Here is a 14,258-nt window from a genome sequence, read left to right as displayed (position 1 = left end):
AGACCCGTTTATTACTGGCCACCCATTCCAAAACAGACTGCAACTCTTTGTTAAGGGTTTCAGTGACTTCATTAGCTGTGGTTGCTGATGCGTATATGGTTGAATCATCAGCATACATGGACACACATGCTGTGTTTAATGCCAGTGGCAGGTTATTGGTGAAAAGAGTAGAGGGCCAAAAGAGCTGCCCTGCGGTACACCACACTTTACATGTTTGACATTAGACCAGCTTCCATTAAAGAAAACCCTTTGAGTTCTATTAGATAGACAGCTCTGAATCCACAATATGGCTGAGGTTGAAAAGCCATAACACAAAAGTTTTCTAAACAACAGGTTATGGTCAGGGTTAAGGTTAGAGGTCACTCACCACTTCCATGACATGTGCGCTCCACTGGGACAGTAGCTGCATCCCCTGCAGAGCCAAGTCAAAAAGCTTCCTGTACTCATGGTCTGTCTTGTGGGCATCCTGACGACCGGACCCCGTCACCACCTAGAGAGAGACACCTTTATTAGGACAAAAGGTTAACTAAGCATAACCATAATCCTAACCCTTCAACTAACCATAACCATAACCCTTCACATTACAGGTAAACTAACCATAACCCTTCACATAACAGGTTAACTAACCCTAACCCATTACATAACAGGTTAACTAACCCTAACCCATTACATAACAGGTTAACTAACCCTAACCCTTCACATTACAGGTAAACTAACCATAACCTTTCACATTACAGGTAAACTAACCATAACCCTTCACATAACAGGTTAACTAACCCTAACCCTTCACATAACAGGTTAACTAATCCTAACCCTTCACATAACAGGTTAACTAATCCTAACCCTTCACATTACAGGTTAACTAACCCTAACCCTTCACATAACAGGTTAACTAACCCTAACCCTTCACGTAACAGGTTAACTAATCCTAACCCTTCACATTACAGGTTAACTAACCCTAACCCATTACATAACAGGTTAACTAACCCTAACCCTTCACATTACAGGTTAACTAACCCTAACCCTTCACATTACAGGTTAACTAACCCTAACCCATTACATAACAGGTTAACTAATCCTAACCCTTCACATTACAGGTTAACTAACCCTAACCCATTACATAACAGGTTAACTAACCCTAACCCTTCACATAACAGGTTAACTAACCCTAACCCTTCACATAACAGGTTAACTAACCCTAACCCATTACATAACAGGTTAACTAACCCTAACCCTTCACATAACAGGTTAACTAATCCTAACCCTTCACATTACAGGTTACACTTGACATTACGCTTGGGCGGTATACTGTATTCTGAGGTATTCTGAAATATACACGGTATGATTTTCAATACTGTCAACAACCCATGTTTTGTGTCTTTTATTGGGGAGGGCCCTAAAGCTCATGGCCCCCTCGCCTCATAGTGCTACGCCACTGCTTATAACTTTAAGTTACTATCTAAGATGTGCAAAATAAAATATCTCCAGCTCAGGGCTCCAGATGTGCAAAAAGTGTTGGTCCCATGTTCCATGAGCTGAAATAAAAGATCCCAGAAATTTCCCAAATGTTGTGCACAAATTTGTATTAACTCCCTGTTAGTGAATATTTCTCCTTTATCAAGATAATCCATCCACCTGACAGGTGTTGCATATCAAGAAGCTGATAAAACAGCATGATCACTACACAGGTGCACCTTGTCCCGGGGACAATAAAAGGCCACTAAAATGTGCAGTTTTGTTACATAGCACAATGCCACAGATGTCTAAAGTTGAGCGAGAGTGCAAATGGCATTCTGACTGCAGAAATGTCCACCAGAGCTGTTGCCAGATAATTGAATGTTCATTTATCTACCATAAGCTGCCTCCAATGTCGTTTTAGAGAATTTGGCAGTACGTCCAACTGGCCGCAGACCACGTGTATGGCGTCGTGTGGGCGGGCAGTTCGCTGATGTCAACAATGTGAACATTGTAGTGGAAATGTCTTGTATTTACCAAATCATGAGACCAAACCACCACACAAGTCAGAGTTATCATAAAGTCCATCTTTAATTATATGAGCTCCATCACAACCCTGTGACTCTCAGGCCACTCTCAGGCCGCATAAGCTGCGGCCAATGAACACAATTCCATTTTATCTATGGCAATTTTATTTTATTTTATTTATTTTTTATTTCACCTTTATTTAACCAGGTAGGCCAGTTGAGAACAAGTTCTTATTTACAACTGCGACCTGGCCAAGATAAAGCAAAGTAGTGCGACACAAACAACAACACAGAGTTACACATGGAGTAAACAAACATAGTCAATAATAGAGTAGAACAAAATAAAGTCTGTATACAGTGTGTGCAAATGGCGTGAGGAGGTAAGGCAATAAATAGGTCATAGTATCAAAGTAATTACAATTTAGCATTAATACTGGAGTGATAAAGAAGCAGATGATGATGTGCAAGTAGAAATACTGGTGTGCAGAAAAGTAAATATGGGGATGAGGTAGGGTGGGCTATTTACAGATGGGCTGTGTACAGCTGCAGCGATCGGTAAGCTGCTCAGATAGCTGATGTTTAAAGTTAGTGAGGGAAATATAAGTCTCCAACTTCAGTGATTTTTGCAATTAGTTCGAGTCACTGTCAGCAGAGAACTGGAAGGAAATGTGGCCAAAGGAGGTGTTGGCTTTGGGGATGACCAGTGAGATATACCTGCTGGAGCGCGTGCTACGGGTGGGTGTTGTTATCATGACCAGTGAGCTGAGATAAGGCGGAGCTTTACCTAGCATAGACTTATAGATGACCTGGAGCCAGTGGGTCTGGCAAGGAATGAGATGTAGTCTAGTATCTCACCCATTGAGGAACATGAGATGTAGTCTAGTATCTCACCCATTAAATAACATGAGATGTAGTCTTGTCGCTCACCCATTAAAAACACATGAGATGTAGTCTAGTCTCTCACCCATTAAAAACACATGAGATGTAGTCTAGTCTCTCACAAATTAAAACCACAAGAGATGTACTCTCTCACTCCTTAAAAACCCTAACAGCAGGAATAGCTACATATTAATTTAAAACACTAACAGCAAGAACAGCTATATATTAATTAAAAACAATAACAGGAGGAATAGCTACAGTGGGGGAAAACAAGTATTTAGTCAGCCACCAACTGTGCATGTTCTCCCACTGGTCACGCCCTGGTCGAAGTATTTTGTGTTTATCTTCTTTTATTTGGTCAGGCCAGGGTGTGGCATGGGTTTTTGTATGTGGTGTGTATGTATTGGGATTGTAGCTTAGTGGGGTGTTCTAGTTAAGTCTATGGCTGTCTGAAGTGGTTCTCAATCAGAGGCAGGTGTTTATCGTTGTCTCTGATTGGGAACCATATTTAGGCAGCCATATTCTTTGAGTGTTTTGTGGGTGATTGTCCTTAGTGTCCTTGTTCCTGTCTCTGTGTTAGTTTACACAAGTATAGGCTGTTTCGGTTTTCGTTACGTTCTTTGTTTTGTAGTGTTTATATTTGATTTGTGTTTTACGTTTGTTTATTAAACATGGATCGCAATCTACACACTGCATTTTGGTCCGACTCTCCTTCACCACAAGAGAACCGTTACAATGAGAGAGGCCTGTCATTTTCATCATAGGTACACAAAAGAAATCCAGAAAATCACATTGTAGGATTTTTAATGATTTTATTTGCAAATTATGGTGGAAAATAAGTATTTGGTCACCTACAAACAAGCAAGATTTCTGGCTCTCACAGACCTGTAACTTCTTCTTTAAGAGGCTCCTCTGTCCTCCACTCGTTACCTGTATTAATGGCACCTGTTTGAACTTGTTATCAGTATAAAAGACACCTGTCCACAACCTCAAACAGTCACACTCCAAACTCCACTATGGCCAAGACCAAAGAGCTGTCAAAGGACACCAGAAACAAAATTGTAGACATGCACCAGGCTGGGAAGACTGAATCTGCAATAGGTAAGCAGCTTGGTTTGAAGAAATCAACTGTGGGAGCAATTATTAGGAAATGGAAGACATACAAGACCACTGATAATCTCCCTCGATCTGGGGCTCCACGCAAGATCTCACCCTGTGTGGTCAAAATGATCACAAGAACGGTGAGCAAAAATCCCAGAACCACACGGGGGGACCTAGTGAATGACCTGCAGAGAGCTGGGACCAAAGTAACAAAGCCTACCATCAGTAACACACTACGCCGCCAGGGACTCAAATCCTGCAGTGCCAGACATGTCCCCCTGCTTAAGCCAGTCCATGTCCAGGCCCGTCTGAAGTTTGCTAGAGAGGATTTGGATGATCCAGAAGAAGATTGGGAGAATGTCATATGGTCAAATGAAACCAAAATATAACTTTTTGGTAAAAACTCAACTCGTCGTGTTTGGAGGACAAAGAATGCTGAGTTGCATCCTAAGAACACCAAACCTACTGTGAAGCATGGGGGTGGAAGCATCATGCTTTGGGGCTGTTTTTCTGCAAAGGGACCAGGACGACCGATCCGTGTAAAGGAAAGAATGAATGGGGCCATGTATTGTGAGATTTTGAGTGAAAATCTCCTTCCATCAGCAAGGGCATTGAAGATGAAACGTGGCTGGGTCTTTCAGCATGACAATGATCCCAAACACACCGCCCGGGCAATGAAGGAGTGGCTTCGTAAGAAGCATTTCAAGGTCCTGGAGTAGCCTAGCCGGTCTCCAGATCTCAACCCCATAGAAAATCTTTGGAGGGAGTTGAAAGTCTGTGTTGCCCAGCAACAGCCCCAAAACATCACTGCTCTAGAGGAGATCTGCATGGAGGAATGGGCCAAAATACCAGCAACAGTGTGTGAAAACCTTGTGAAGACTTACAGAAAACGTTTGACCTCTGTCATTGCCAACAAAGGGTATATAACAAAGTATTGAGATAAACTTTTGTTATTGACCAAATACTTATTTTCCACCATAATTTGCAAATAAATTCATTAAAAATCCTACAATGTGATTTTATTTTCCTTTATATGTAGGCTGGGCTATTGATTTTATTTTTCTCCCTCTTTTAGTGTGGCCTGGACGGGGGCTACTGTGTCATTTATTCAATGCGGGGTGGAGAGGATAAGGCATTTCTTTGGTGGGGAGAGGGAGACGTTGTGCGTTGCTAACTGTTCCCGGTTTTTGTTTTATTCGGAACACAGAATTGAGACTGAGCGGGGGGGGGTAATAGATCCAACGGGATGTGTCGAGTTGTTTGGGAACTCGGCTGGGGTGTTCAGAGATGATTATTTTATGTACACCATTTATTTTCCTTTTACGTGAACGCAGCTGTAATTACTATCCACTTTTACCCAGCGATGACTTGCACTAAAGTTCGATTACTGTTCGATGACGATGACTAGTACCTTAAATCTATTGACATGGAAATGGAACTGCCATGGTCTAGGGCATGCAATAAAACGGAAAAAGATACTATGTGCTCTAAAAAAGGAAAAAGCAGAGATCGCGCTATTACAAGAGACACACCTCTGTGATGCTGAACATGCCAAACTCCACAGAGCTTGGGTGGGACAGGTGTATTTCTCATCTTTCAAATCAAACAGTAGAGGCACAGCCATACTTATCCATAAAAATGTTCCATTCATAATTGACAAAAACATATTTGATCAATGAGCATTGTGTTTCCTTTGGCGTGGTGGCCGGAGATTTTAATTGTACCCTTAACCCAACCCTAGACAAATCATCTCAAGTCCCCACCACAAATCCTAGATCTGCAAAGATGTTGAACTCTCTTACTAAAGAGATGGGACTGATAGGTATCTGGAGAGAGACTAATAGCTCATCTATGGACTATATATACTACTCTAATGTCCATAACACCTACTCCTGTATAGATTACATTTTTATCCCAAAGAGTTTCATAAATTCAGCCACATGTACAATCGGACCCATAGCACTTTCAGATCACGCCTTTGTCCACCTCCGCTTTGACCTCTGCAAAAACATCCCGAGGTCAAAGAGCTGGAAATTCAACACCTCCATGCTATCAAACAAAGCGTTCCATACATTGGTAACTACATGGATAGACAGCTACACACAAGACAACAAAGATTCTCCTGTTTCTCCGGCCACAATGTGGGACGCTGCTAAAGCCACACTAAGAGGTCATCTAATTGCATATGTTTCCTCTAAGAAAAAAGCAATGGAAGCACACAGGCTAGATCTTGAGAGGGAGCTGGAATGCTGTGAAAAAATACATAAACAATCCCTAGACAGCACCTCATGGAGTCATCTTAAAGCAGCCAAAGCCAAACTGAATTTGGACTACACTCGGGAGATTAAAAAAAAAGTTTTCTTTACTAAACAGAAATACCATGAGTATAGCAATAGGCCTAGTAGATTGCTTGCTTACCAATTAAAAAAGGAGCAGTCAGAGCGTACAATCATGGCTATCCGAACAGCAGAGGACGAGGTCACATATGACCCAAAAAAGATCAATTTAACTTTTCATGATTTTTACTGCAAACTATATACCTCTGAGAGAAAACACACGGAGGCAGAACTCCACTCTTTCCTAGAGGGAATCTCGCTACCTAAACTATCAGAGACCGACCAAGAAGATCTCAACTCCCCCTTCACTCCTGAGGAGATCCTGGAGGCAATTACCTCCATGCCACCTAGTAAGTCCTCAGGCCCAGATGGATTCCCCAGAGAGTTCTACAAAGCTTTTTGGCTCCAGCTCCGCCCTATCTACATGCCACCTAATAAGTCTCCAGGCCCAGATGGATTCCCCAGAGAGTTCTACAAAGCTTTTTGGCCCCAGCTCAGCCCTATCTTCATGCCACCTAAAAAGTCCCCAGGCCCAGATGGATTCCCCAGAGAGTTCTACAAAGCTTTTTGGCCCCAGCTCAGCCCTATCTTCATGCCACCTAATAAGTCCCCAGGCCCAGATGGATTCCCCAGAGAGTTCTACAAAGCTTTTTGGCCCCAGCTCAGCCCTATCTACATGCCACCTAATAAGTCCCCAGGCCCAGATGGATTCCCCAGAGAGTTCTACAAAGCTTTTTGGCCCCAGCTCAGCCCTATCTTCATGCCACCTAATAAGTCCCCAGGCCCAGATGGATTCCCCAGAGAGTTCTACAAAGCTTTTTGGCCCCAGCTCAGCCCTATCTACATGCCACCTAATAAGTCCCCAGGCCCAGATGGATTCCCCAGAGAGTTCTACAAAGCTTTTTGGCCCCAGCTCAGCCCTATCTTCATGCCAATGCTGGAGGATTTTTGCAAAAACGGAGTTCTCCCAGACTCAATGCACACAGCTCGCATTACAGTGTTGCTAAAAAAGGACAAGGACCCCCTATCCTGCTCGTCCTTCCAGCCCATAAGCTTGTTGGATTTCGACTATAAAATAATTACCAAATTTCTTGCCAAAAGACTAAACACTCTTCTTCCCAAAATAATAAAAGCGGACCAAACTGGATTTATTAGAGACAGATACTCCTCTGATAACATTCGCTGTCTTTTTGATATTATTGATCAAGTAAATGCACAGAAGACCCCTGTCCTGCTGGCTTCACTGGATGCTGAGAAGTCGTTTGACAGGATGGAGTGGAGCTCTCTGTTTTCAGTCTTAGAAAAGTTCAATATGGGCCCAAATTTTATTAAATGGATCAAATCACTATACTCTCATCCAAATGCCATGGTGACTACGAATGGACTGAACTCTGACAGATTCCCTCTGGAACGGGGCACAAGACAAGGGTGCTCGCTGTCCCCGCTGCTCTACTTGTTGGGGGCGGAGCCTCTGGCAGAGCTGATAAGGAGCAATCCAAGTATTATGGGTGTTTCTGCAGGCGGCCTGCAGCACAAGATTTCGATTTACGCGGATGATGTCTTGCTCTACATATCCAACCCTGAGTAATCCCTCCCTCTCATTTCAGACACAATTGCTCAGTATGGCAAGTTTTCAGGTTATAAGATCAATTTTAACAAATCCACTGTCCTCTCAATATTACACTCACCAGCTCTATGAAGACACTTTGTCCTTTCCAATGGAAAACACAGGGGTTTCAATACCTCGGGATCTTCATAACACCAGATCTGAATAGCCTTTTTAAGGAAAATTATCTTCCACTCCTGGATCGAATCAAGAATGATCTCCAAACCTGGATCTCCCTCCCAATTAGCTTGTAGGAAGAATTAATGTAATCCGTATGAACGTCCTCCCTAGACTGAACTACTTATTTCAGATGCTCCCATGCTATCTCCCAGTTTCCTTCTTCAAAACAACTAACCAAAGCATCACCAAATTTATATGGGGCAATAAAAAACCTGGGATCAAGTTTTTCCACTCTATCGAAACCTGAATCTAAGGGTGGTCTTGCCCTTCCCTCCCTTCAATTGTTCTACTGGTCTGCCCAAATCCGCAACATGCTAACATGGATCACAAACAGACAAGAGTCAACGTGGATTCAGATAGAAGCCCAATCCTGTGGTTCATTGCCCTTAAGCTCAATTATAATTCATTAATAACTTTAGTGAAGTAGGCAACATAGCCAAAACCTTTGTGATTTACAGCACCCTAGTAGCGTGGAGGGACTGTAAGAAATACCTGGGCACTTCCTCCCAAATATGTTCTCACTCGCCTATAGTAGGCAACCCAGACTTGCCAAAAGCCCTGAGGGATGCCAACTTTAATCTTTGGCATACTCTAGGAATCAGGACATTTTCAGACCTATTTCATCAGAAAACCACTACACTGAAATCCTTTCAAGAGCTCTGCAGTGAATTCAATGTGCCAAGATCCCATTTTTTTTTCAATATCTTCAAATTAGACATGTAATTTCCTCAATTACCTCCAAGAGGAGGTTTAGAACTCAGTTGAATGAAGTTGAAACCCTTCTTGTCACAGCACAATCCATTAAAGGCTAAATATCTTACATCTATAGACTCCTTTCTGAGAAAGGATGCTCCTCCTTTACTCCTTTGAAAATAATCTTGGAAAAGGACCTTGGTCTGACTATCAGTGATGAGTTATGGGCGGAGGTTTGCAACAGGGTATACTGCACCTCTACTAATGTAAAAATGAAAGAATCTAATTACACATTTTTGTACAAATGTTATTATACTCCTTTGAGACTCCATAGAATGAAAACAGATATGTCTCCTAACTGTAAAAGATGTACCTCTGAAAGTGGAACCTATATGCATGTATTCTGGAGCTGTAGAGAGATTGCCAGATTCTATACATACTGGTGCACAGAAAATACTAGATGTACAGTTTGATATGACCCCGTGTATCTATCTTCTTAATGCCCAGCAGGACTTTGTTCTTGATCCTGACAGAGGAAATTTGCTTATAACTATTACATACTTTGCTAAGAAATGTATTCTTCGATTGTGGGCCTCTAATACCCCTCCTACATTTAAAATGTGGATTGACCAGATTGTTGACTTTCTCCCTCTTGAAAAGCTCACTTATGACCTCCACAAGAGACAGCCCAAGTTTGATAGACTCTGGTCTCCACTATTCAATTATTAATATATATATATATTAATATTTCAAACTGGACAGAGTGAATGGGGTGACTAGGGAAATGTGCAGATACATCTTGTGTAAGGTGCTGTAAAACCTAAAAATGAATTATTGTCTCGTCGTCTCAGCGAAGGCTAGAAATAGCTAATAAGAACCTTGATAGTGCTGCTGCAAGTGTTATATCTCCAATCAAAAATTAAATCTAGAATTGGCTTCCTATTTCGCAAACCCCCGAGCTGACAAGGTACAAATCTGTCGTTCTGCCCCTGAACAGGCAGTTAACCCACTGTTCCTAGGCCGTCATTGAAAATAAGAATTTGTTCCTAACTGACTTGCCTAGTTAAATAAAGGTTAAAGAAAAAATAATAATAATAAAAAATATATGTTTTTTTGTGTTTTTATTTGATTAATTTGAGTATGTATATATATATATATATACAGTGCCTTGCGAAAGTATTCGGCCCCCTTGAACTTTGCGACCTTTTGCCACATTTCAGGCTTCAAACATAAAGATATAAAACTGTATTTTTTTGTGAAGAATCAACAACAAGTGGGACACAATCATGAAGTGGAACGACATTTATTGGATATTTCAAACTTTTTTAACAAATCAAAAACTGAAAAATTGGGCGTGCAAAATTATTCAGCCCCTTTACTTTCAGTGCAGCAAACTCTCTCCAGAAGTTCAGTGAGGATCTCTGAATGATCCAATGTTGACCTAAATGACTAATGATGATAAATACAATCCACCTGTGTGTAATCAAGTCTCCGTATAAATGCACCTGCACTGTGATAGTCTCAGAGGTCCGTTAAAAGCGCAGAGAGCATCATGTATATATGTGGGTGTGTATGTATATATACACTGCTCAAAAAAATAAAGGGAACACTAAAATAACACATCCTAGATCTGAATGAATGAAATATTCTTATTAAATACTTTTTTCTTTACATAGTTGAATGTGCTGACAACAAAATCACACAGAAATGATCAATGGAAATCAAATTTATCAACCCATGGAGGTCTGGATTTGGAGTCACACTCAAAATTAAAGTGGAAAACCACACTACAGGCTGATCCAAATGATGTAATGTCCTTAAAACATGTCAAAATGAGGCTCAGTAGTCTGTGTGGCCTCCACGTGCCTGTATGACCTCCCTACAACGCCTGGGCATGCTCCTGATGAGGTGGCGGATGGTCTCCTGAGGGATCTCCTCCCAGACCTGGACTAAAGCATCCGCCAACTTCTGGACAGTCTGTGGGTGGATGGAGCGAGACATGATGTCCCAGATGTGCTCAATTGGATTCAGGTCTGGGGAACGGGCGGGCCAGTCCATAGCATCAATGCCTTCCTCTTACAGGAACTGCTGACACACTCCAGCAACATGAGGTCTAGCATTGTCTTGCATTAGGAGGAACCCAGGGCCAACCGCACCAGCATATGGTCTCACAAGGTGTCTGAGGATCTCATCTCGGTACCTAATGGCAGTTAGGCTACCTCTGGCGAGCACATGGAGGGCTGTGCGGCCCCCCAAAGAAATGCCACCCCACACCATGACTGACTCACCGCCAAACCGGTCATGCTGGAGGATGTTGCAGGCAGCAGAACGTTCTCCACGGCGTCTCCAGACTCTGTTACGTCTGTCATGTGCTCAGTGTGAACCTGCTTTCATCTGTGAAGAGCACAGGGCGCCAGTGGCGAATTTGCCAATCTTGGTGTTCTCTGGCAAATGCCAAACGTCCTGCACGGTGTTGGGCTGTAAGCACAACCCCCACCTGTGGACGTCGGGCCCTCATACCACCCTCATGGAGTCTGTTTCTGACCGTTTGAGCAGACACATGCACATTTGTGGCCTGCTGGAGGTCATTTGCAGGGCTCTGTCAGTACTCCTCCTGCTCCTCCTTGCACAAAGGCGGAGGTAGCGGTCCTGCTGCTGGGTTGTTGCCCTCCTACGGCCTCCTCCACGTCTCCTGATGTACTGGCCTGTCTCCTGGTAGCGCCTCCATGCTCTGGACACTACGCTGACAGACACAGCAAACCTTCTTGCCACAGCTCGCATTGATGTTCCATCCTGGATGAGCTGCACTACCAGAGCCACTTGTGCAGGTTGTAGAGTCCGTCTCATGCTACCACTAGAGTGAAAGCACCGCCAGCATTCAAAAGTGACCAAAACATCAGCCAGGAAGCATAGGAACTGAGAAGTGGTCTGTGGTCACCACCTGCAGAACCACTCCTTTATTGGGGGTGTCTTGCTAATTGCCTATAATTTCCACCTGTTGTCTATTCCATTTGCACAACAGCATGTGAAATGTTTTGTCAATCAGTGTTGCTTCCTAAGTGGACAGTTTGATTTCACAGAAGTGTGATTGACTTGGAGTTACATTGTGTTGTTTAAGTGTTCCCTTTATTTATTTTTTGAGCAGTGTATATATATGCACCAAGGGAAAAAAATAAAATAAAAAAATAAAAAACGTTTATTTTTCTTAATCTTTTATTTTAATTGTATTTTTTTCAAATGTATTATTACTATATTTGTTTACTTTTTTATTTATTTATTTTTATTTTTTATTTTTAAAGCCCCTGTCACATCTGTGAATGTGGAATGTGTTTTTAAGCCTGTCACATCTGTGAATGTGGAATGTGTTTTTAAAGCCTGTCACATCTGAGAATGTGGAATGTGTTTTAAAGCCTGTCACATCTGAGAATGTGGAATGTGTTTTTAAGCCTGTCACATCTGAGAATGTGGAATGTGTTTTAAAGCCTGTCACATCTGAGAATGTGGAATGTGTTTTAAAGCCTGTCACATCTGAGAATGTGGAATGTGTTTTAAAGCCTGTCACATCTGAGAATGTGGAATGTGTTTTAAAGCCTGTCACATCTGAGAATGTGGAATGTGTTTTAAAGCCTGTCACATCTGAGAATGTGGAATGTGTTTTAAAGCCTGTCACATCTGTGAATGTGGAATGTGTTTTAAAGCCTGTCACATCTGTGAATGTGGAATGTGTTTTAAAGCCTGTCACATCTGTGAATGTGGAATGTGTTTTAAAGCCTGTCACATCTGTGAATGTGGAATGTGTTTTTAAAGCCTGTCACATCTGTGAATGTGGAATGTGTTTTTAAAGCCTGTCACATCTGTGAATGTGGAATGTGTTTTTAAAGCCTGTCACATCTGTGAATGTGGAATGTGTTTTTAAAGCCTGTCACATCTGTGAATGTGGAATGTGTTTTTAAAGCCTGTCACATCTGTGAATGTGGAATGTGTTTTAAAGCCTGTCACATCTGTGAATGTGGAATGTGTTTTAAAGCCTGTCACATCTGTGAATGTGGAATGTGTTTTTAAAGCCTGTCACATCTGTGAATGTGGAATGTGTTTTAAAGCCTGTCACATCTGTGAATGTGGAATGTGTTTTAAAGCCTGTCACATCTGTGAATGTGGAATGTGTTTTAAAGCCTGTCACATCTGTGAATGTGGAATGTGTTTTAAAGCCTGTCACATCTGTGAATGTGGAATGTGTTTTAAAGCCTGTCACATCTGTGAATGTGGAATGTGTTTTTAAAGCCTGTCACATCTGTGAATGTGGAATGTGTTTTTAAGCCTGTCACATCTGTGAATGTGGAATGTGTTTTTAAAGCCTGTCACATCTGAGAATGTGGAATGTGTTTTAAAGCCTGTCACATCTGAGAATGTGGAATGTGTTTTTAAGCCTGTCACATCTGAGAATGTGGAATGTGTTTTAAAGCCTGTCACATCTGAGAATGTGGAATGTGTTTTAAAGCCTGTCACATCTGAGAATGTGGAATGTGTTTTAAAGCCTGTCACATCTGAGAATGTGGAATGTGTTTTAAAGCCTGTCACATCTGAGAATGTGGAATGTGTTTTAAAGCCTGTCACATCTGTGAATGTGGAATGTGTTTTAAAGCCTGTCACATCTGTGAATGTGGAATGTGTTTTAAAGCCTGTCACATCTGTGAATGTGGAATGTGTTTTAAAGCCTGTCACATCTGTGAATGTGGAATGTGTTTTTAAAGCCTGTCACATCTGTGAATGTGGAATGTGTTTTTAAAGCCTGTCACATCTGTGAATGTGGAATGTGTTTTTAAAGCCTGTCACATCTGTGAATGTGGAATGTGTTTTTAAAGCCTGTCACATCTGTGAATGTGGAATGTGTTTTTAAAGCCTGTCACATCTGTGAATGTGGAATGTGTTTTAAAGCCTGTCACATCTGTGAATGTGGAATGTGTTTTTAAAGCCTGTCACATCTGTGAATGTGGAATGTGTTTTAAAGCCTGTCACATCTGTGAATGTGGAATGTGTTTTAAAGCCTGTCACATCTGTGAATGTGGAATGTGTTTTTAAAGCCTGTCACATCTGTGAATGTGGAATGTGTTTTAAAGCCTGTCACATCTGTGAATGTGGAATGTGTTTTAAAGCCTGTCACATCTGTGAATGTGGAATGTGTTTTAAAGCCTGTCACATCTGTGAATGTGGAATGTGTTTTAAAGCCTGTCACATCTGTGAATGTGGAATGTGTTTTTAAGCCTGTCACATCTGTGAATGTGGAATGTGTTTTTAAAGCCTGTCACATCTGTGAATGTGGAATGTGTTTTTAAAGCCTGTCACATCTGTGAATGTGGAATGTGTTTTTAAAGCCTGTCACATCTGTGAATGTGGAATGTGTTTTTAAAGCCTGTCACATCTGTGAATGTGGAATGTGTTTTTAAAGCCTGTCACATCTGTGAATGTGGAATGTGTTTTTAA

The 14,258-nt window shown here is 41.8% G+C and overlaps 1 protein-coding gene across 4 annotated transcripts in view; it reads right to left on the bottom strand.

Annotated features, from left to right (window-relative positions):
* The window catches only part of LOC109886001 (cytoplasmic FMR1-interacting protein 1 homolog), a 132,158-nt gene that overhangs the window by 72,083 nt on the left and 45,817 nt on the right, over positions 1-14,258 (bottom strand). For all 4 annotated transcript variants that reach the window (XM_031822269.1, XM_031822270.1, XM_031822271.1 and 1 more), the window contains one exon: positions 368-490. In XM_031822269.1, the coding sequence (XP_031678129.1) occupies positions 368-490 (123 nt within the window). The remainder of the gene's footprint in view (positions 1-367; positions 491-14,258) is intronic.

Source organism: Oncorhynchus kisutch, linkage group LG4, assembly GCF_002021735.2.
Source record: "Oncorhynchus kisutch isolate 150728-3 linkage group LG4, Okis_V2, whole genome shotgun sequence".
In the NCBI taxonomy this organism is placed as follows: Eukaryota; Metazoa; Chordata; class Actinopteri; order Salmoniformes; family Salmonidae; genus Oncorhynchus; species Oncorhynchus kisutch.
The sequence above is the reverse complement of the archived record's forward strand: the minus strand, read 5'-3'. Positions and strand labels throughout refer to the sequence as shown.